Raw genomic sequence first — 25,156 nt, 5'->3', positions numbered from 1 at the left:
TGCACACACCACATGAGAGCCAATATTTGTATCTGCTGAAGCTACTTCCTGCAGCTTCTACCAACTACTCAAAGACATTTTTGAGATAAATGAACAAAACAGCAAATAAACCTTTAAAGAATATAAGAGATGCTAGTTTTGTATCTGAGAAAATATATGGGAAGATTTGAAACCTTACACCCACATGACATTTCACAATATTGTACCTAAGTAAACAAGCTTATTTAATTCAAGGTTGATGGCAATGTGCTACTTAGCCCTCATCAGAGTCATTACTTCGGTTAATCATGTTTATCTTTTAGAATTACAGGATGAAATATAATAAAAAAAAGTTATTTATTCAGGGCTTAGCACTCCTCATCCATCCTCCTTCACCAAGGCCACCACTAGTCATTGAGACACTCTGAACAAAATCAACTTATTTATCATCCAAAATGCAAGAGTGCCAGTGAAATGCATCCGTTACACACGGTGTCAAATGTTTATTCCTGTGTCTGATTATCATTTCAGATCTCACAATGTACACATCATTATGCACTCTCAACCCAAAGTCATCTGACTCATCTCAAAGCAACATTCCAGGAATGTGTTTTAAGATTATTCTTTTCTCTACTTGCAAGGATTTCACAAATGCTGAGCTTATGGTTACTGTTCTAAGCCAAAGAAATGAATCAAAATCAGATTAAATTTCTAGAACAGGAGGTTTCACACCAACAAGCAGACAAGAAAATATTTGTAGTAACAAGAAATTGTATTTCCGGGTTAGCAAGCTTCAACCTGAGAAGTGAAACATCTACAACTTGCAGTGACACAAACAACCTAGAGAGGGAAAAAAACCTAATATCAAGGGTGTTTCTCTAATTTACTATCAAATTAATCCAGAAGATTGAACATCTTCTATTATTTCCTATGATTTGTATGGGCCAACACTCTCCTAACTGTGATAGCAAAAGGACCAAGTTCTCAGCTGCCCTTTTTAACTCTCCTAAGCATTTTAGTATCTCAACCTGAAGTTCTCTCCATATTGATTTTGTTTCAAACATTATATGAAGTAACATCCACACAAGGACCCTTGTAAAGCTCACACTGTGAGCTGCTCTTCACTAGCACTAAACATTTTGTATGGGTCTAAATGTACTTAATATTCTTTAAATGATATTGTTATAAATTAAATTCTTTTTACATTGCAGCAAACTGAATTTGTGTATCAAGGCCAAGAACTCAATGAAATTCTGCCTTTGCTTTAACTTATGTAAACTTGACTTTCAAACTCCCCCGGCACTGGGGTCAGTGCTCCTGCACAGATTCCACCCTCCCGAAGCTTTGGGTGAGCTTTATTTCTGCCACAAACCAGAGCTTGCAGCTCTCTAATGCCTGGTTATGTTACTAATTGATAATGAAGCAAATTAATTAACACCAAACACTTGAAGACAAGTGTCTATCCATGTCTTGTTTCAAGCTATGGGACTCTCCAAACCTTCCACCACTTCCTAAGATTTATTTCAAGTTTAAACTTCCGCCAAAAGTAATTTTATTCATAGTTTGGTTCTCGGGGGAACTACGGCCATGAACAGGGGGTTGTTCCTGTTGAACATCACCTACTGTATTATAACTTCTACTGCAATACTTACTGAAATATAAGACTAGATCACCTCGTAGAAACTTAGACATACTTGATGTAGGATACATTTAACATGTTCCTATTTATTATGTGCCAGAAAGCCACCAATAGCCTAGGAAAAAATCCCAATTACACCTCTTATTTCTCTTCCCAGGCTGGAGAGAAAGGCCATGAAGAAAGTCCTCAATACAGAAGTATCAAAGTACCAGACAGGATGTTTTTAAATTCCAAAAAAAGGAGACAGAGACATGTTTAAAGATTATTTAATGAAAAAACCAAATGTTCTGAATGGCCATTTATAAGCACTGTTTCCTCTGGTTTAACAAAGAGGTGCCAAACACGGATGAAATGCAGTGGAAGAGCCCCTAACACATCGTTTGACAAGAACTGGAGTTTATCCTCACCTCCCAGTATCAGTTCTAGGACAGAGAGGGAAACTTCCAGTGCAAGGTGAAGCAAACCTTAGGAATGCCAGCACAGGGATGGAGCTGTGCCTCAGGAGAGGTGCAAAGCAGAGGCTGGGCACACTGAGGGATCTGTAGGGCTGCAGCCCCTCTCCACACCCAGTGATCCTAAGAGAGGAACAGATATGCCCCCTGCTTGCCTAGACCTATTATCATCCCATTACTGCATGAATCTACATCCTGTCAGCTGTCCAATTTTAATTACAGCAGTACTTTTGATTTTATAACAAATATCTTGGAAATGGTGAAACCATAGAACAGGGAAATAGTCAGCACAAAGTTCACAAACAAAATGAGACAGAATTTTGCAAAATTATTCTGTGGACATTGTTCCTGGATTGTACTTTATTAAAAAATATAGATAGTCCTGATTTTAAATTAGTGACTTAAAATAGAAACAACATCACGTCATACCTGGAAAATGAATTTAAATCCAAGCCAGTTTTGCAGCTCTAACTGGCTACATCATGGAACAATGTCAGGTCAGCTTTGTGAATCTGAACAGTAAACTAGAATTTTTAAAAAATGTCATTATCTAACGAAATCCCTGGGACTGTTTAGACTAGGAATGCCAGCTGGGATGCAGCACAAAAAGAAACCCTTGGAACTGGGCTCTTCCCTCAGGCTGGGAGCACAGCAGCCAGGACGTGTGCACACACAGCACCATCCAGCACCCAGGTACACCCAGGGCCAGGGAGGAACCTGGGGCACAGAGCCAGCCAAGATCTGGTCCACATTATGTCAGCTGGGAGTGCTGGATGGGAATGCAGCTGCAATGTATTCCAGACTGGATGCTTTACAGCTAATAAGACCTGCAAAGTATTCCGGGAATTCGGAGCACTGGGCAGAATGATGCATAATCATCTAATGCCACGAACAGATTAGCTCCAGTGCTGGATCAGAAGCAGCTCTGGATGTGCACAGCATGGAGCCCAGACTAATAAAGTCTCCTGGAAGCTGAAGAACTGTGCAGAGAGGTTCTCCAGGAGTCATATCAGCTCTGGCAATACCTGCATTGAGTCAAATTTATTAACTCTGATTAGACACATGCTGGCCGTGCAGTCAACAATCTCCTCTCACTGCAGCTCCCTCCATCTTCCAGACTCCTTTAACCACTGCCATGCACAGGAAATAGAACTTGGCATGTTCTGTTTTGTTAGTCTGCTCCTCAGGTGCCTAAAAGTGACCCAACAGAGCTGACCAGGCACCAAGTGCACACAAAGTCCTCGATGTGCAAGCCAAGGGTCTCCAGGAGCCCATCCACCACCTCCCAGGAGCCCATCACAGCAGGACTCTGCTCTCTCACGAGGCTCAGAGTCACCCAGGTTCTGCTGGAACGTCTTTAGGGAGCTGTAACAGATAAAAGCTAAAAGCCCATACTCCTGTCTGCAGGAATTGGGTGTAAAAGTCAAATATTGCTACTTCTGAAATTATTATGTATCACTGGCACATTCTTAATAGTGGCTGCTTACTAATTCTTAATATTGGATGTTGACTTCTCATATAAAATGATCACATAAAATGTCTGTACTTCACATCTTTATCCTGTTACAAACTGCATTTTCTTTCTTTGTAACTCAAATGGCCTAAAATGCAGACTTAAAGAATTTGTGACCTTTCTAAGTCCATACATACAATGCTGTCCTCTGGTTTATTATGTTTTCTTTAGAGCAGCCCCACACAGCATCAAACACACTGTTCCAACACTTCCTCTCACCTCCCAAAAATATTTTGCTCATATATATAAACAAGTGCCAGGTTCTCCCCTTGCTCCCTCAGCCTGCTGCCCACTTGGGGGTTCCTGTGTCCTGAAGGCAAAGGGGGAGAGGGAAACAACCTCGGTGTCAATCACAGAATATCAAGGGCCCTTAAAAAAACAATGGAGAAGTTATTAACTGTGAAATTCCTGCCTTCCTGGCTCCAACCAGGCTAATCATATTCCTTCCTCTGTCTGAAGCTGGGATAGGAGAGAAACTTAACTATTAAGATTCCCCTGATTATTAAAACACAGAGAGAAAAACAACCATTGAAGCCTGGAAAGAAACAATGCTACCAGACTAGGGGAAGACTGAAGATGCTTATCAAGATCATTCCCTGAAACAAATGGAGCTAAACACCTACACTTTCTAATATTAATTATAATTTTGCTTTATTCCTTTTCTTCTGGATAACTTTTGTGTGAGTAAAAAACCCTCAAAATTGGTAGGAAAATTTTCAATTTGTTCTCAAGGCAGAGGTCATCTTTTTCTGGAGGAGAAACTTTCTGTGGGTACTGATTTCAGCTGCATCCCTCACGCTCACACCACTGGAAGGGTCACATCCAATTCTGGTTCTGTTGTCTCATGGAGCTCCAGTCACAATAAGAGCAAAGAGGAGCTAAATTTAATCTCTAGTGAAGGCATGATCAGCATAGATGGAAAAGAACAAAATGCATATGGAAGCAGAATGAGAACATTGCTCAACTTGCAGCTATTTTAATCTTTTTGCAAGAAGAATCTAAACCAGGTTCTTTGCTACTGCAAATGAAGAAGACATTCCAACAACCCTGCAATGTTCCACTCCTCACATGCAGAACCTCCCTTCCTTCTCAGGGCTAATATCACCAGAGCAAGGCTTTAGAAGGTTCAGAAGAATTTCAGGGTTCAGAAACTCAATAACCAGGTAAAAAGAACATCCAAAATATCAGACTTATGCATTTCTTATACAATTAGTTTGGATAATATGAAAAAGCTTCAGTGCAATCACAAACCTTCACCTCTCATTCATTAATATACAAGGTGTACAAGGAGAGGGTCTGAGAAGCAACATTAAGATAGAAATATAATTGCAGGCAGTATTTTGAGACAGAGAATTTTCAGCTTCACACTTTGTTCTCACAGCCTCAGGACAGTTTTACTCTGAGTAAGAAACAAATCAGAGAAAACCCAAACCCCTTTTTCTGCAAAGTTTCAGTGAGCTGATGCTCACTCACTCCACAAGAAGTTTCTTCCTTCAAAGTCCCTTCAAAGAGACACTTGCCTGCTTCCCATGGACTATGGAATCAACATGAAAGCCCAAAGTAAAAGCACTGCAAGTATGATTTATTCAAGCTGGGCAAACTGTGCAGTTTTCCAATGCAATTTGATTTCTCATTATGCCACTGACTAGGTTTGAAAATTTTGAATACCATAACATCAGTTACTTCAGGCAAACTGCAAATATTCAAGGCGTGAGCAGAAATCACCACATTTACATGGCTATGGAGGAAAAAAGCAAAGGGTCTGGCTCTGCTAGATAATTTCACAGCTAAAATCTCTTCTGCACATCTTTGTTTTCCATTTACAATATCTTGTAGTATTATACTAATATTAGTGAACACATTCCACTCAGAAGTTTAAGCTGATACACAGGCTCTGACTTAAACCTGACAGTTTTATTATTGTCTCCAAATAGAGCAATTACCTGGTTTTAACCCCCGAAATGTGTGACACCCATTAGCCTCCAAATCCTGTCTGCCTTTCTACTGAGCATTGCCAGCTTTGACCCAGATCAAAGCACTTCATATTTTTCATGAAGTAAGTAGCACTCAGTTCCTTTCCACACAAGTTCAACTTTCAAGTTTAACATCCATATTCACATTGCTGCCTATTAGACAATTCATTCTCCAGCAGAAAAATAAAAATTACAGTGCTTTTAAGTGTTTTTAATGGGTAGCTTTAAAGGAGCAGCCCTGCTACTTCAGCCTTTAATATCCAGAAATTATCCAAGTAACTTTGGGTTCACTCCCCAGCTTGGCCATTTATTTTATTTCACACTCAAAACATCTGGGTCTCCCTTTTGGCACTAAACAAGGTCCCTTTTTCTCCTTTGCTGTCAAGAGCTCTATGGCATGGTCCTTGGAGATGTGGCTCGGGGAACACGAAGTTGAAAGAGTTCCTACAAGTTACTTTAAGGAAGAAGTGGTTACATCACAAGCTTGGGCAGAACCAATAAGCAATAAAAATGACTTAATGTATAAAAGACTCAAACAGAAAGACAGGAGTTACTGAGCTCCAAGGAGTAACTAAGTTTTTCTTTGGAAGCACTGGCTTGGGAAGCAGGAACAGGAGCACAGCCAACTGCCTGCAATGGTTTCACCAGAAAATCCTATTAGAGTCAAGAAATCCGTTGTGATCATTAATGTAACTTCTCCTTTGCTCCGTATCACTTCCTCTTGGTAAGGAAAAACAGTCAAGATGCAGCACCCAGTAAAAAAAGTCAACCTTATCCATTACTTTCTGTCATCACCTCTTTATATTACTGCCCTAGGAAATAAAGCCAGACGATCTATAATGGAATTTCAATAAGGGCACTCAGAGGAAGCCCAGAACAACCATATTACAGGATTATGGTGTGGGATAAATGAACTTCTTCATCCACGTGATGGGTTATTTCAGAAGCTCTTACAAAAAATTGGGAGAGATACCACTGCAAGCTGCTAAGGGACCATTTTTTGAAGGAAAACTGTTTATAATAGTTACAACTTTGAGATCCCTTATTACAAACTTAGCAGGCTGGGTGGTCCTGGTTCACATTTTCAAAGCTGTCACAAGTAATAACCTTTATTACCAACTTCTCATTAGACTGAGAAAGATTACCTTCCCTCTCTCAGAAGTGCAGAGTACATGTCTGTGCATTTCAGCAGCACAGGAACTGTGGCTCTGTAACACTTCATAGCTTTCAATATCAGAATCCATTTTTTTTTCTTTCTTTCCTAAGTATCTCCTCATATGAAAAAATCTGACATTAGGATGGAGGACAGAACTACAAAGACGGTCTCTGGCTAGGAACAAACTGCTAGCACTGGCAAGGGAAGCAGGAGGAACAGGTTTAAATCTCAACTTTTCCCAAAAGCAACATGAAAAAACAAAAACATCCTAATTGCATTCCCATGATCATCAAAAGCTGCAATCCAATCAATGCCCTAAAGTGATACAGAAATAGACAGAAACCTTAGCACCAACCCAAGTGAAGATGAGAATAAATACTCTTCAGTGTCAGAGTGTTTATTGATGACAACAGCAACAGCAAGAAAACCCTTTAAATCCAGAAGAGGCAAGCAGAGGTGTATGCCCAGTCTCTTAACACAGTAGCAAATTTACAGAACTACTGAGCTACATACATGCAGTATAGTAGCTTATACCTATCTGCACAAGACTTTAATGTACAAAAATTTGTAATTTCTTTTAATTGTCATTCAAAGAAGCCACAAAAAAGCTTGATCCATAAACCTTCAAGCAGAGATGGTCTCTGCTGAAGCTGCTTCTCAGTTTCTGAAAAGCTTTTAGAAAGTTCTCCTATGTCAAATCAGAAGAAATTAGGAACTCACACTGTGTAACTTCAAAACACTCATATAAGAATGATAAAAACAGGGTTACTTTTTCATTACTCCACTGACTATTGTGAAAAGAACAGGAACATATTCCAAGGAACATAATCTATTGGAGTACCCCTAAATGTCCATAACTTTTAATACTTCATCAGTTTTTGTAAAGACAGTTACATAGACATGACTAAACTTTTTTTACACCAGTGAGTAATCTCTCCAGGTCAGGGCTGAAAGCCTATGAAGAAAGGAAAAATAAGTTTTAGCATTCACATCTCCAAGCCATGCTACCCTTGTTGACAAGCCTTGAAAGCTTCTATTATTTCTAGAAGTCAGAAATTGCTGTGAGCAATTAGCAGGAAAACGTCTAAGTACAACTATTATTATAATTTTCAGCAGAAGGAACAGAACCCTGCTCCTGTTTGAATAAGGCAACACCAGCCCTGCTCCCCACACCATCCATATATAGTAAGGAATGTTCAGGGCACTGTGGTGCTTCTTCTCCCAGGGATCTGTGCCAAGCAGAACCAGGGAAAAAGGAAGAGTAGCAGGATCATCTCCTGCTGAAATCAAACTGGATGCTTAAAAAAAGGCTCCAGCCTCCCAAGCCAGCGGAATTGAATAAGGAAATGATGAAGTGGCACAAAGAGCACACTGCACACTTGAGTCCAATGTGACAAGCAAAAAGCCAATACCAGTAAGGTGTTTCCCTGCTCAAAGAGATCAAATAGAAACAGGTCTCAACTGCTCTGTCAGCAGTGGAATTACCTGTCACAACTCAGCCAAAGGACATCATCTCCTGAGGAAGCCACAGAGTAACCAGCCACGAAATCCACCTTGTCTAAAACAGAGTGCCCAGCTTCTGTGATAGTTACTCTGATCCACTTCTGCTTTCCCAGAAGGTTTTCAAATGCAGAGGTCAGCTGTTCTGAGGTGTTTCAGCACCCTGCAGCTCCCATTTCTCTCCTGCATTCCTAACATACTGCAGAACATCTATTCCACTCAGAGTCACCAAATACAAGTATGCAAATGTACATGGAGCATCCATAACACCTGCATGAACCCTAAAATCCTTTTTTTGGGGGGATCCTCATACTAGACCACCTTGACACAAGCAGAAAGATCCCGAGAAGAGAAGATCTCCAAGGAACTGAGAACGTGACACTAACATGAAGTTAGCTATAAGCCAACATGGATTGGTTTGTTCTGTTCCATGTGGAAGGAAGGTGCAGCTTGAGGGGAGCTCCAGTTCAACAGACACAGCTAAAATGGAGTTGTGCCGCAGGAAAAGCAAAGTCAAGTCTGTACTGATCTGATCCATGCCAGAGAGACTTCAAGACCTACATATTCATGTATTCTCCAAGAACAAAAGGAGGTTAAGTGCTTTGAATTCATCATCGTTTTGCTCAGGAGCAGGATTATTTAAGGATTGCTGTGCTCCACAGCATGAAATTCAGCCAACACTTATGGTATTTCAAGCAGCATAATCCTCTAATATGAGGAAGCTCAAAGAAGCAAAACCCTTTTGATGAAATTATTTAAGCTAAATAAAGTTCACCCAAATAATTCCAGACCACAGATGCAGCAGTTCTTACCCAACAGTAACACAGACACTTAAGCATTTCCTACAGATCTGGAAGAAATGACTGCTAAATCCTTAAGTGTTTTGCTTAAGCAAATATCCTCATAAATCTTCACCAAGTATAAAAAAAAACCTGCTAAAATCAAACAAACAAGCCACAGAAAAGAATAATGTTTAAAAGCTCTGATGTCATGTCCAGTGCTGATCAGCTATTCCAGCTGAATTATGGCTAACTGCAGTGGAAGTGTCCTTATCCCACTTGCTTTGTAACCACTGCTTTCGGGAGCTCAAGGATCCTGTGGCTACAGAACCTCTTGTCTGCATAAATGAGACCCAAATTTGTTTTTCCATGAGTTCTTGTGGGTCAGTGACCTATTACAAAAACGTTTTTGATGAAATCAGGTTCATTTATTTTCATGTTGTTAAAATAAACCTCGCTGTTTTGTGGCCCTGGTCAGAGGTACTAATGCAAACCAAACCCTCTCACTGAAGCATTGCATCCTGCTCCTTGCTACTGCCCTCAGCCTCCCCTGAACTCTTCCTGTGTTTGGACTCCTCCTGTGCTGGCCTATTGACAGAGCTGCTAATGGCTTCCCTTAGAAAAGAGGGGCCAATTTTTAATTTTTTATTTTTTTTAATAATGTTTACAAAAGAAATAAAAGGTTTGCTCTTGGAGCAGCCATAACCAAGGGCTTGGCTGTCCAGCAATGGCTGAGTAATGTGTAACTATATAATTATGTGCTACAGACAGAGCAAGCCATAAAATTTGATGGTATTAGTGCCCTCTAGGAGCCCACAGGACATAAATACAGTAACTGGGAACTATCATTTTTCCAGTTGCACATACCCTATTAGAAAATATCACCTTTACACATGTTCAAAGAAGAAGTTGTTTCCTAAAACGATTTCATTTTCTGAATAGTCCCCAAAGGGTAAGGAAATGACAGTTACTGTACCATTTTAAAATTAATTTCAACAATAAACACTGAAATAGGGTTCTTGGACAAAACCCATGGACAAGAAGGAGTGGGAGAAATTCACCTTTGAACTAATTTATAACTAACACAGGCTTAACTTTTTTTTTTTGGTGGTGGTGTTTTTTGGTTGGTTGGTTTTGGGTTTGTTTTTTTTTTTTTTTGTTTTGCTAAATAAAGATGGTCCAGTAGAAACCCAAAGCAGCAGATAGTGCACAAAGCATCAGCTGATCGAGGTTCTCTGGTTCCTTTTTTACCAGGTTTTTCAATTTTACCTCCAGATTGTGTGGACAAGCCCTACCCCTTGCAAGGCACTCATCAATAGGAGAAGGATGAAATTTTTACCATTTCAGAATGTTTGTGCCCCTCACATCAAGCACAATTCCAATAGAAGTGTCTGGGGTGCAGGAACCCACATTATCACACAGCTGACATGTGGAGCAAGTTTTGCCAGGCTGAGTGGGGGATTGATTTCCCCAATTCATCTGCACCTATTTTCAGTCCTGAAACTCCAAGTGCAGCAAATGCAGATTTTTTTTGGCAAATTGACAGCTGGCCACAATTTCAACAGGGTCATAGGAAAAGGAAAAGGTAATTTTTAGGTTTTTCTAAATGGATGGTAAGAAATACAAAATATTTTCAAGCACATAACCTGTATTCACACCACACCAGCTCACCTGTGCAGAAAAGATAGATATTTCAATGCTTGCAGTAATGCTTGATTAATTTCAATAAAAACTAAAGTTATGATTTTTAATATAAGGGAAAAAACCCCAACATCAAGATCCAAGCCACAGATGCCTCTCACTTGAGGTACCACTCTGATCAGAGCACAGGACACAGCTGAGCCCTGCTCTTTTCCAAGTACCCAGTGCCCACAGAATGACCAAGTCTGCCTCCAAAAAAAGCTCCAGATAATATTTTTTCATGTTTCAGCTTTTCCTTACACTTCTGTAAGTCATGTTGTTCCCAGTGATGCTTGTAAAAATCAGCTGACCTTTTCACAATGTGGTTTTAACTAGTGAAATACTTAGAACAGAACCACAGCCAGCTTTATTAAGACACTGAACAGGACAGTGGCTTTCTGTACAAGCAAAACACAGACTGGGGGCATCTGAAAATGACCCAGGTTTTGCTTCTAGAAGTCATTTCAAGCTTTTTTGTTTTGTTTTGTTTTGTTTCACCACAGTCTTACTCCACCAGTGATCTATACTTACACTTGAACCACTCTGTCTCCCCAAAAATAAACAAGTCCTACCTGCAAGCCCCTATTGGCAGGAGAAGGTAAACACTAATTAATCTTGAGATGCTGAGGCATGGACATTACAGGAGTGTCTCTGTGTGAATATAGACCACTAGGTTATTCTGGTGCACATTTATATTACACAATATTCAGTTTTAACCATGAACAGAATTCAGATTATTAGAGTTTAAGTAAAAAAAAAAAAAAAAATCAAATTTTTATTTGGCTTTTCTAAAAAATAACATGAATTCTCTAGCTTCAAGGTTCTAGTTACCTCAGCCCTGTGGCAGATCTTTTGAAGAAAATTCAGTGAGTTGCTAGGAGTAATTACTGACAAAACTGGTGGCTACAGGTATGAAATCAACAAAATTCAAAGAGAAATTCATGTATTTCAGACTATAAAAATGTTAATACAGTCTTAAAGCTTTAGGTTTGCTTCATTTTGGGATGTGCATTTACTGCTCACAGTACATGGAAAATTATTTATCATTCCTGGTTGCTACCATTGTACTACAGCCAAAATAAGGGAACACTTTTTTCTGGAAAATTAATATAAATGACAGAATACTTTATTCACCATATGAACTGGGATGAACTAGGCCTTATTCAAGTATTTCCTCCCATCCTGAACTGTTGTGAGAATCTTGACTCTATATGGAAATGGATGTACCAGACATCTTGCAACATTCCCTTGCAGAAAAAATGACTTTTTGTACTAATAGCTGGAAATCCCTCTCCTCCCCCAGTTTTATATTGATTGTATCTCTGAAGTGTGGGAACAGCAAAAAGAGAGCTCCTTTAAACAAAAAAGAACAATCATCATTCCTGCCCATATCTGATACATCACTCACACAATGGACTGACGTTTCTCTCAATTACTGGCACTTAAATAGCGTAAGAAAAACACATCTCAGTGAAATCTTCCAGAGCAGCCAGTGCACGGTATTGACAGATAAGGGAAGCATGTGAGCCACATCCTGGGAACATTTATTTTGGCTGTTTGGGCCAAGTGCAGCACATAATGCTGAATCAAAAGCAATTCCCAATTAATGAGCTTCCTCCTTCCTTCCAAGAATTAACAAAGGTGAGCTGTCAGCTCAAGCCAAGGTGAGACTGGAGGCAACACCTGCACTCCTCCCCCATGGCTGACTGAAGTGCACCACTCACATTCTATCTGCCAATATCTATTTTAGTCTTTTATCCTTTTATTTGTAGCCACACATTGCCCCACATAGATCCACGAGAGCTACTCTGTCCTCACTACTGATTCTGTCCTGTGTGATTCTAAAGGTAAAATATCAAGCACACAGCTCAGCAATCCACCATTTGCATCTTGCATAGCAGTTTCCATCATATCTCAGGAATAAAATTTGTATTTATTATTTTATCTTCTTGTTATAATTCACATTCCTCAGGGAAGATGCTGATTTTGCCTGGCTTTTGTTAAGCAAGTCTTATAAGAAACAGGAATTCCTTACTGGTGACTTGCCAGGTCTCCTCTAAGGTCAGATATCCAGTGTGAGCTCCTGCAGGGGTGAAGAGCAACTGGAAGACCATTAAATTCCTCTGCTCCAGGCATGATAAAACAGCAGGGCTTGCCAAAGCACCTCGGCCCTCTCCAGCACATCCCTGAGACTTAAGAGGTGGTCAGCTAGGTCAGCTGGGGCAGAATTAGACTTGGGAAAGAGAGGCAGTTCAGTTGAAAATCCAGTGAAAATCAGCAAATCTCCATTCCTGGGGCTGACTTACAGCCCAGCCAGCTCCACATCCCATTTCAGCAGTGCCAATGGGCAGCTGCACACAGGGCAAGGGTGGATCATCCCCCTCTGCCAGCCTTCCACCTTTTCCATCTGGGTTTCTCAGCTGGCTGGGGGGTTGGTGTATTCAGTGGAGGCGCCTGTGAAGAGTCTGATTTGTGCACTCTGTAGGAAGGGTTAGTGAACACCCCCAGGGTACAACTGAGAGGGGATCCAGCCTCCCTCCAGAGCAGGATCAAACTGCAACTCTGGGCAATGACACGAGGAAGGAACTGTGAACATGGAAAGCTGCTACATGAGGGTGTTACTGCTACTCTATTGCTATCAGGGTCAGAAAACAGCAGATGAAGCAGTGATGATGGCATGGCCCACCCTTAAGCAGTAAAAACTGCTTTATAGCCTCTAGAAACTGCAGAGCCACACTCCAAATTAACACAATTCTTGAACAAAGTAGTCAGACTCTATCCATGCAAGTTAAAACAATTAGTCCCTCCAATTAAATTCATTAATTTACCATGTTTTTTTCAGAGATGATGTCTGAAGGGGAAGCCCTGAACAAACCCCAGACTTGAGAGTAAAAACAAATGAAAGGGACTCAAATAATACTATAAAAATTCTGCAGCACCAAGTGCTCCATTCTCCATGACTGTCCCATCAGCATCCAGGAATAAAACCAAGAACACCCTGTCAGATACTCCCACCCAAAACATTCTGGCTCCTCATGTTGGACTTCTCACAACGTAAACAGTCACACAGACACTCATTTGAAAAGCAATGCTAAATTTGCTTGAAAATGCAAGGTGAGAGAGATTGCTTGGTTAGATACTGGTTACAAGATCTCCTTTTTTTATGACTGGAATAATTTCTCAGAGGATGTGGGGAAAAATGTTATCAACAATATTAATTAAATATTAACCAATATCAATAAGTATTACTTAAATTTGCAGTGTCAGCCAATGCAACAATGAGCTTTATATTGCTTAGCTCCCAGGGAGCACAAGAAGTGCTAATCTATCCTTCTAACCAGGGGACCAGAACACACCTCCAGGTGTCACAGACTGAATTTCAGTGTTGTTTATTCTTTGCCAGCTCCCAAAAAGAGTGGTTCAATTTACAAGTGGCCTCTGATAGAAACAGTTTTCCCCCATTTACAAAAGATGGCACCACTGACACCCAGACTGTGACCTGGGATTAGACACCACAGGACTGGTTTTCCCCCATGAAGGCAGCTCCTGTGGCAGTGATTCTGCCCAGCAGGGAAGTGCAGCTCAGGTTTTGACATATCCCACACCCAGATCCTCAGGAGCCAGGGGGATGCTGCTGCCTTTGGTGTGAAAGCAGAGAAATCCATCGCTCCAGTCTGCAGAGACACCTCCAGCAGCCCCTGGGCAGGCTGGCAGTAAACCTGGTACTAAACCAACCCACCTGTGGTAGCTGGAGCAGCAAGAGGGAAACACACAATGGATAAAACCAATTAAATACCCAGGCACAGCTCCAAACCCACTTGAGGGTGCCTTATTTCTCCTGCATTTCCAGATAAACACTTTAGGAGCACAGGTTTCCAATGGGATGTGCTATCCACCATGCCACAGGAAAATGGGGACTGAAAACAGTAAAGATTTTTTTTTCCTGAAAGGTTACATTTGACCTGTGTGACATCTTCACAGACCCATGTGGCCTCTGGAACGTGTAGTGCTTGCAGCTCCAGCAGGAACACTCAAACTGCACAGCCTTGTGTAAACACCACGGACTGCTCCCTGCTGCCAAGGATTGCCTTTTGTTTGCAGCAGCAAAGAGCTGCCCAATGCTTTTATTTCTTTCCCTGCTACTCTGAAGCACCTACCAATCTCTCCACGCAGCATGGTAATTGTGGAAGATGCTTTTTGTATTGCATGATTTTTTTAAAGCCTGTCCAATCTCAATTTATGAAATCCAGATTGTGAAGCACCACATAACAATTTATTCTTCTCCTTAGCATCTTTGGTCACTAATAGTGATTTTACAGTGCACTGTGCCAAATAAATACACTTTAATACCTCAACCAAGCATTTGGGAAGCTGCTTACAAAGACTCAATGCACAGTAGCATCACTGCAGTTAAAAATCAAACATAATTTCCATTTTGACCTGTGTCTTCACACACACCAAGCCAAAACCATACCAGGGTTAAAATCTGAATTCTAGCTTTTTTCTATTTTCTTAGAGCTAATTATTTTTCCCAACTTTGAGAAGATTTGATTTGGCCACACTTATACATTTCCCCCCCCTCCCCTAAACAACAAAAACACAGTTTTAGTGTTTTCAGATGTTGAGATCTTTTATGCTTGCTAAAGACACTAATTTGAGCAGAAAGAAGCAGCCATCAGCCAAAGTCCATTCTTTTGAAGATTACAGAGCTACGTGACAATTTCTGGCAGTTGGCCGTGGAAAAGTCAGGATCTGTTGGTGTCTTATATCCTGCCTCATTTTTCACACAAATGTGTGACATACATCTGGCTCTGGAAGAAATGTCAGTTCATCTTTCAGGCTCACCAATTCGCCTCTTGATCCTCTTGGCACGTGAGATTTCATAATCATTTATCTTAAAATCCTACACTGTGTTAATAGCAAAGCATAAAACTGAAATGCTAAAATCCAAAATAGGGGTCAGCGACCTCACCACTAATCTTTATGTTCTGGAATAAAGTTGTACAACCTTGCTGCAATAAAAGCACTGGAAACATTTTGGCTTTTCCGCTGTGGTGAGTACCACTGCTCTTTCTCAGGATTCTGGATCTTAGGATTCAGCAGAACTTACACTGAACACACTGAATTTTGGGTTAGAGTCCATTTTCCAAGTGCTGAGTACAAATATGCCAAAAAAAATAAGTGGTTTCTACCTTCCACTTCCACAATGCTTCATTTCTCAGCTTTGTGCTGTCTGTCACTTCTAGAGACCTTGCATGATGCTCTTTCTTCAACTGATATGGCCAGATTTTATGGAGCCAATATTCAGTTCTGAAAATGTCCTCCTTTATTTGCATTTTAAGTATTAATGTCCCACCAAAACAAAAAAAAAAAAAAAAATCAGAGTAAATCCAAATAACTGGAGGGCCACCTCCACGGCATATTTGGCAGCAGTGGTGTCAGCTCTAAAGACATTTTATTTCAAGTTTACTTTTACAAGACACATCAAACAAAGTTTTGCTAATTTGCTCAGATAATAACGATGGAAGTGCTTCAGTGTCTAGGCAGGTGAAAATAAAATGAGCTCTAATATTCACCTGAGCCTAAGCCCTTTGGAAGCTTACCATGAGGAGAGGAGTGGAACATACTTCCCCTGTTACTTTGAATGAAAACCTTTACATGTGGTATTTTGCCAGCAATAGAAATTACTCCTGTTCTTTAAAGTTTGACCCAGTACAGCTGCTTTGTTTAAAAATAAGTTAATGATTACTTTTGCATCCACTTCAATAGATCAAAAAAGAACATTATTCCAAAAATCGAAGCAATGTAAGTGATTTTTATTTGTTATTTGAAAGAAATTAAATGGAAAAAAGCCAGGGTTTTTTAAATGCAACCAACATACTTTCTTCATTAACATTTTCCAATGTTTGACAATACTTAATAAAATAGCTTTAATATTACCTAAATTGTTGCAATTTAGCCTTTATGAGTTACGCCAAACTTTCCACAGTCCATTCTCCAAAGCCTACTCATAGCAAAAAAGCCAGATTTATAGTTTTGTCCTAAAAATGATTTAAGCTAAAATACAAAAAAATTTGCAAGTTTCCAGACCTCCCTTTCATACTACATTAATTTAGGAAATATTTTAATGACAGGCAATCCTAAAAGAGAAGCAGAGATGCAGTATGGTGAACAGGCCAAGTTAAGAGTTTGTACAGGGAGGAAAAAAAAAAAAAAGCTGAGGCTTTCAAACATCACAGACTTAAAGAGACACTATTAAAGGTATCATATTTCCTGCCTTCTGCTTTCACAATATATATTGTTTTCATTTGCTGGCAGAGCAGGCTCTGCAGAAACACACAGATGACACTTGAGTTTTGTTCCTGCCTACCAATAGCCAGCCTTTCTCCTGGAAGTTTTTCAAAACTCTTTCAAAATTTAACTACGTGAACCTTTATCTAAATATAGGTATGAGAAAACTACATGAATCTTTATCTAAATATAGGTATGAGAAAGATTTATTTATAGTTGTATACACATGTATATAAAATGAGCTTAAAACTAGGACTTGGTAGTTAGGATACTGACTCTTCAAGATGATATATATTGTGAAAAAAAACTATTCTACAATGTCAGGCTATATTTAATTTTAGAAAATTAAGTTAGGTGGGTTTTTTTGCTGAAATAAATCAGCTATGGCAAAATTCTGCACCTGAAAGTACTTTATAATTGAATATAAGTGAAAGTCTGTTATAATCAGAATTTAAGACTCATCTCCCTTATTGCCATAGATGGAGCTTTCTGATTCATGACAAAAGTACTGGGTAAATTAATTTTAAATGTTCAGCACACTCATTAAACCACTCAAATCTAATCCTGAGATCATCTGAAACAGCTTTAGTACAGCATTAGCTCAATACTCCAGACTTCTCTTGAATAATTGCTAGTGGGCACTTAACTCTTGAAAGCTGCTTTAGAAAATATCAATGGGAAAATAACAAGTCCTACAAGAAATGCCTTGCAGATAACAGTTACCAATCAAGCATAAAAAGCCTGCATTCCAAACCAGCTTGTGATATTGTTCTGGTCACCTACTTCTAACAAAGAAAAATTTGCCAAGGTATTTCAGTTTTACAGACATTTTGTTCTGCTCTCACCATAAACAGACAGAATTAATGATGATGAAAAGTAGCACACCCAACTAGGAGCAGCAATTGGATGCAGAATTAACTTTGTCCTTTTTAATATTTAAATTTATACTTCTGCAGAGCCAGGAGTTTCCTATTCCTGATTGAGACATCTTATATTTACCTTCTCCAAAAAAAAAAAAAAAAAAGAAATTAGCTTAATTGCTATCAAAAGCAGAGGAAATCTACAATCCATCCTCCACTAAGTTTTCCATGATACCCTGGAATCCACAGCTATCACTGGCGTTATGCTACTTCCGAGGAAATGAAGCAAATCAGAAAACTAAATATAAAGGCAGTTTTAGAAATACTCTGGTTCTCAAAGGAGAAAAATTAAATTTCCATCAGCATAGACATATATAAAATACAAAAATATACAATAATATGAAATTGTTATTAAAAAAAAATCCTTCTCTCACATACCAATTTTAAGACCTGTCCAGATAATGTCCTTCTGGTAATGTTATTGAGACTCTGGTTTCACTTCCAGTTCTATTTTCTTGGCAGTCACTCTACATTTAATTTTAAGTATTAGCTATCGTGTAATGTAAATTCAGCTGTCTTTAAGAGCATATTTTAATTTAAGTGGGTACTCATCTCTCTCTTTCTTAAAGAAAGTTAATTTTATTATCATTATCTATTGTGGATGACCATTAACAGTGAGGTGGAAAATGTGCAGCTTTTCCATAGGTATAAATACAGATACTTACAGCCGTTCAAGTTGTTTCAGATCCTGAAAAGCTCCACGTTCTATCACACTGATCTGATTTTCTTCCAAGTGTCTGCAATTCCAGAAATACTAATTAATTTTAACAAAATATAAAAGCATCCCCACTTCTCTTCAAACATTATCAAAATGCTTTTCACCTAAGTATCAATACCAGTTTTAATTGGAGACTATTAAAATAATCATTGCAGAGGAGCACTGTTTCTCTCAGTCACTAACAGGAAATTGATTCCAAATTTTCCTCCTGACCTCCACATTTGGTAAATAGTTTTGTTCCTAAACTTCTGTAACCACATTTTGCTCAGAAAGGTGCTGATCTGGAGGCTGGTGGTTGCATCCCTGGGACATTCCTCATCTTTCTAGGATATTTGTGTGCCATAATTGAGGTAAGTGACTTCTGCAGCCCACAACAGAAGCCCACTCAATGGCAATGTATTTTTTTTGTCCACACTCTATCCTGCACTGATTTCAGGCTTGCTCTGGAGCAAATCCTCTGTAAGTGCTCCCAAGGGGTTCCACCCTCAGGAGCAGCAGCTGTGACCAAACTCTCTACAGCCCCACTGTAAAAAAAACTGTGCAAAAACACCTGGGACAGGTCCAGCTTTCCACTGGGGCTGATCCTGCTTTTCTCTCCACCTGACACCAACTTGGGGACAAGTTACAAGCAAAGGAGACTGACTTCTCTCTGATTTGCAGTGTGCAGGGGATGACTGCCATTCAGAAATGCCAAAATTTCTGCCACAGCAGAAATGCTGTTGATAGGTGAAGTGGAAGAGACTCCAACAGTCCCATCTGAAGTGACCTTTTCCCTCCCTCCAGCACACACCCATTCCTGCTTCTGTGAGAGCACTAAACACCTCTGAATATTCTGTGTAAACACCTCTGAACAGTCTGCACCCAGTGAAGAGCAGGGAAAAATGCTATTCCTGCCTGTTCAAGAGCCACTCCTCTGCCCTCAATCCTCTGAGGATGCTCAGAGCTTTTGACTGGATTGGAGCTGAGGGCACAGACAGCGAGAGAGCATTGCACAGGTAACACCAAGAAGATGAAAATAGAAAACTACAGAACTCCAGCACGTGAACAGGAGAGTCATAAAGGACAGGGAGGAAAACTGTGTGAGGAAAAGGGAAAGGGATGAAGCTGGAGGGGATGAAAGAAGAAGCACAAAGGGGTATTTTGAATGTGTGGTGTTTGCTTGAGGCTGGAGGATTTTTTTCCTGCTGTACAGGGCTATGAGTTTCCAGCTCACTTGCTCCTAGTCCTCATTCTGATGTGTGCAAACAGGATTAGGCTACCTTTCTAGGAACACTGGGACAGGCTGCAGATTTCTGTATTCCCACTGCACCCCCCAGCAAACAGGGCAGGGAACAAAAAAAGGGAAAAATAGGGGTTTAGTAACAGAATTATGAAGAGAACATAAGAGAAATTAAAAAAAAGTTAAGAAAATCTGAAGGATGTTTTATTCCAGTGACTTCTGTGGCAGACACCACACTACTCAAAGTCTGAGCAAATGAGTTACATAAACCTGGAATGAACACAGGACAAAAGCTCCAAAAAAGTTCTAAAGATGGCAGTTGTACATTTTGGTTATTCCTGAAGGCATAAAAGACTGCAGCAGCATTAGGCAATGTCTGACACCATGAAAACCCAACCAAACTGAAACAACTACTGGCATTAATATAGTATAGAACATGTATTTTAATAGACTCTCAAAATGGTATTGACAGCTGGGATGGGAGCCAAGGAAATCTAAACAACTCCTCTGCCAGAGATGAGAGAAACACCACAAGAACAAAAAGTCTTCCCATAGATTTGAGGTGTTTCCTTAGTATATGACAACTTGTTCATAAGTGTTAAGGTAGCAGGAGCAAAGACTCACCTTTTCCTTAGCAGGACCCAAATATTACTTGAATTATCCCTAAAGAACTGTAACAGTTCAACAGTTGCAGCTTTAAGGGTTTGTTTTAGAAGATACTCAGAGGAAAACTTTTCATCACTAACTCAGTAGTGCTGTTTGAGGTTCACGTAGAGAAAACAAGAAACCAGGAATGACAAAATCTGCAGCCTGATGCTCAAGGCCTGTGTACAGGTATGGTTAAGCTCTTGACAGATACTGAGCTCATGAGACAGCACCACCTGAAATCTTTGTATTTATAACTGTATACTAGACCAAAAAACCTCACCAGTTTCCTTCTGTTCAAGTTCTACAGCTATTCTTGATCAACTTCTGCTTAAGACCATGCAAAATGCTGTTCATGGGATTGTACCTCACAGTGGCCAAAACCTAAAAGCCCTATTTTCTAGTGTCCCAATATAAGTGATTTTTGCATGAGTGACTGCAAAGCAGACCAAAATCTTTAGCACATGGCTTATTCAAAGCTAGTAAGAAACAACTGAACAGCTCTGCAACTACAGTCACTTTAGTACAGAACTAAAACATACTGTTACACATGACAAACTGCTCAGGTTGCCTGGTTTAAAAGAATACCAACAACTGAATAATGTACCAAAGTTACTAGAATTTGATCCCTGGAATTAAGGAAATTCTAAGTAGTAGCACCCTAAAATAGTCTTGTTAAAACCCAACAAGTTTTGTGTTATACTCACAAGACACGAAGATTCTTCAGCCCCGTGAAGTCCGTCTTTGTGATTCTTGTGATGTTATTTTTTTCTAGATCCCTGCAGAGAAAAAAGCAAGCAGCATTCAGACACTATAACTGACACCCAAAATTCCATTAGCAGAAATAGCTGCATCATTGGAGCACCCACCAGCTGCTCAAACTGTCCAAACAAACATTTGCATTAAAATCTCAAAAAGCAAGTCATCGATCCTGATGCATTTTGCCTCCTCCTCTGTGTTGTTCTCACAGAAAAAGTTTCTCCCATTTTTAGTTCTAGTGTCAGTGCTCGCTCTATGCTTCTTTCCCCCTCAGACTACTATTCTGTAAGAGGCTGTGTACACCCAAAACCCAACTAGTACAAAACAACTGAAACAAGTGTACAGAGCCCCAAAATTATTATTCTAAACCCAAGTGAGTCCAACCTGCTGCAGAAACTTTGGTCACACAGAGCCTGAAAAGAGGACAGCTTAGTTCAGTGACTCCTTGTGTGCTCCTACCCAGCTGTCTGGAATACTCACAGGTGCCACAGGACCTGGTTTGCCATTTTCTCCCCTCTAGACCTGCCTTTGCCAAGAACCCCTGAAGTTCTGTCAGTTGAGCACATCCTGTTACTGGGCCTGTTATTTCATGGTTTTCAGTCCTGTCCTCACTGCTCTCCCTGACTTAGTGCTATCCAAAAGGGACAAGACAAACAGCTCGTCTTCCTTTCTGGTCTTCATGCCATCAAAAATATGGCATGTAAACACAAAATGTATAATATTTTTGGCATAACTTTTTCAAACATTTGGCATCAATCTCTCTATGAGACTAACATACAAGACCTTAACTGGATTGAAGCAGTATGTCGTGCACTAGAGCACAGAAATAAGCATTTAAGAATATTGGAATCTACTTCTAATGGTTATTGACAGACATCAAAATAATACTAATAAAATCCTTAAGTCATAAAATGGATTATAAACAGATTTTACAAACCATAGCATCATAGTTCATGCATCTTAGCACAAGGCATTTCTGTAATACAAGAAACATTCTCCTGTCTGGAAAGCACAGATAGAAAGTAAGGATAAAGATAAGGAAATGAGGGGGAAAAGGTCCCTGTGTTTCAGCTATATGCACAAGACAGCCTGTACCTCTACTTGACTTATGTCAGCTGTATTGTAAAAAGTTCACTGAAGAAAAGAAACCGCCAAGCCTGTACAGGGCACTTTCACTGCCGGTACCAGCCATTCTCTTCCATTTGTCTTTATCCTCTTGATTGACTCATGCTTTTCCCCAAGAATACCTTTGAATTACTGCCTACATCCTTCAGATTTTCCAGCTTAATTTCCTCTTCTGCTCTCAGTTCAGTTCTTCTACCCTGGTGCATCATTAACTACTCACTGGTGTGCCAGTGAGCTGATTGCAAGAAACACTGGAAAGAATTACGTCTGGAGTAAGCAACGCGTAAATAGCTGGTGTTTGACTTGCACGTTGTTCCCCATCTGCTTTTCATGGCATTCCATCACAAGCTTTCCCTTTATCTCAGAGAAGCTCTAGCAAAACACAGCATTAAGCTGGTTGGAATCCCCCAGGGCAGAGAGGAGCCAGCCAAGGGACATGGAGCAACACCGTGTCCATGGCCCCGGTTTTTGTGTATTTTGGTAAGACTTGATCCCAGCACAGCTTTACTTGGCTTCAGCAAGTGCATGCAGAACCACCACTCCTGCCATCCACCCAGCAACCTCTCCACCACACCCAGTCTGAGACAGCAGTCCCACACACGAGCACAATTCCCCAGGAACACTCAACATTCTTCCCCTGGGGAAATCTGCAGCTCTCTGCTCTGAAAGACTTCAACATTCCTTGATCAACACATATCTTGAGATGGCTTTTTCCTCTACTCCTGCAGATTGGCACAGCCTATCCTGTATGCACATTATCAATCATCCTATTAATCACTTACAAAGTTCAGTGTCTAAGTGAAAGGTTTCCATTTCTGTTATTCCAATTACTTGCACCATGCCCTAACCTTAAGCGAAACATTCCTCATGAAGTTCACTCTGCTCAAACCGTAACTGCAGCCTCTGTCTGTTTTAAAAAACAGTGTTTACCTTCCGAACATTTGCTTTTTCCAGCATGCTCTGCCTCAAGGCTTATCTGCCATTTGAAGGAAAACAGACTAAAACTGTGATGAACTATGTAAAATTTCCTCCTCCTGTTCACAGTAGGTCTAATGCTGCTGCAAAGCAGCAGATTGCCACAGGTTACCCCATTAGTCAATTAAACTTTGTGACTCTGAAGTTACTGAACTAATGCAGACATTAGTGGTTTACAGCTGGTATTTGTGGGCAACATAATATTTTATGTTTCCTTTATAAAGTTTGGCAGCTGATTATGGGCTCACTAGTGGGTTTCAACTACAAAGAGCTAAACCTTAACATGTAATCTTGGTTGGCTTTCAAACACATCAGTGTTCAAAAGGACTCTTGGAACCAAACAGATTTCTTGGAAAAGAAATCATCTGTGTCTAAGATATGAGGAAAATAATACCATGCAGGCAAATTTATTTATATTTCACTTCAACACGTATCTATGTCCAAATGAAATAATTCTACATAATATTCTTATTGTGCAGAATTCCTGCATTAAGGGTAGTATGTGGGGCCAAGAAGATCTTGAATCCTACTCAACACATCTCTCCCACAGGACCAGCTACTACTCTTGGTCATTTCACATTCAAATAAGATAGTCTAATCAATTAAAAACATCTAAGAAAATTACATTAAGGAATACAGATCTCTTCTGGAGTGTCAGCAGCAAAGCTGATTATCACTCAATTAAAAGAGATCAGAAATGACATCTATATCAGCTTTGGTAAAGCTCTTGACATTAGGTCTGCCTTATCAATTTATTAACTTATTTTAGCATAATTTGTAGGATAAAGCATGCTAAGAACAGTGCACCTACAGTGGTAGCTTTAAGAAAACAGACGTGGAAGGAATTATTTCAGCGAGAATAGAAACATGAATTGGACTAGAATGGTACAAGACATCATGAAAGTGAGTTCAGATGAGCTATTAAGGGAGCTTTACTCATAAACATGTCCTGCTATGTTCTAATAACAATTTAATTCAACACATATTTTGTAGATGCTGAAGACTGAGTCACACAACATACACACTTATTACAAACAGGGATGCTTGGAGCAACTGGAGCAAATCCTGCTTCATTGCAATAATTCCTCTGAATTGCTTCATCTTTCATTCTTCTCTAAAGACAATCAAGTGAATTTAAGACAGACTTTTCAGTGTCTTAAAGCACCAACATTCCCAGGAGCATGCCAGGAGCACTCAGATTTCCTCTGCTACATTATTTAAATTTTGGTTGATAATTATTCTCTTCAGCCACTCAATTCTTCCAAAACATCCGGACGCTGCCTCAGCCCCCACCCTCTCCCTTGGACTGGATGGAGTTCATGACTGGAGAAATAACTCCAATTGTCTCTTCACACTTTGTGCTTCAGCCCTTCCGGGCTCTCCAGCCTTGGCAATCGCAGCCCCTCATCCCGGACAGCTCGGAGCCTCCCTGCCCTCCCTGATGCACAAAATCAGGATTGAGTCCCACACTCCATCACCCCCACATCGAGCAGAGCAGCTCTTACAGCAGAGCCAATAACAACAGCAATCAGATGCTGAAGTCTTGCACAATCTTCAGCTCAGTAATTCTGTAGGTATCTATAAATAAAATACCTTACACAACGTTCAAATCCTTTTATATTTGAGGATGCAAAAATTCAAAGCAACACTACTACATTGCAGCAAGTTCCTATTGTAGTCAGAGGTTGTTTTGCTACCATCTGAACCCTCTCTCTCTGTTATAATATCCAACATAATCTGGATTATAAAGTTTGGGCTCTCATCATAGTTGTGAATCTTAAACGTACCCAGGTCAATCCCTAACTTAATTCCTCAGCATCTTCAAGACTATGG

The 25,156-nt window shown here is 40.0% G+C and overlaps 1 protein-coding gene across 2 annotated transcripts in view; it reads right to left on the bottom strand.

Annotated features, from left to right (window-relative positions):
* The window catches only part of SLIT3 (slit guidance ligand 3), a 471,188-nt gene that overhangs the window by 428,577 nt on the left and 17,455 nt on the right, over positions 1–25,156 (bottom strand). For both annotated transcript variants that reach the window (XM_053991145.1, XM_053991146.1), the window contains exons 2-3: positions 21,172–21,243; positions 18,548–18,619 (exon numbers count right to left, since the gene is read on the bottom strand). In XM_053991145.1, coding sequence (XP_053847120.1) covers positions 18,548–18,619; positions 21,172–21,243 — 144 coding nt within the window. The remainder of the gene's footprint in view (positions 1–18,547; positions 18,620–21,171; positions 21,244–25,156) is intronic.

This window comes from Vidua macroura, chromosome 15, assembly GCF_024509145.1.
Source record: "Vidua macroura isolate BioBank_ID:100142 chromosome 15, ASM2450914v1, whole genome shotgun sequence".
Taxonomy (NCBI): domain Eukaryota; kingdom Metazoa; phylum Chordata; class Aves; order Passeriformes; family Viduidae; genus Vidua; species Vidua macroura.
Note: the sequence above shows the minus strand (reverse complement) of the source record. Positions and strands in the feature narration are given on the sequence as shown.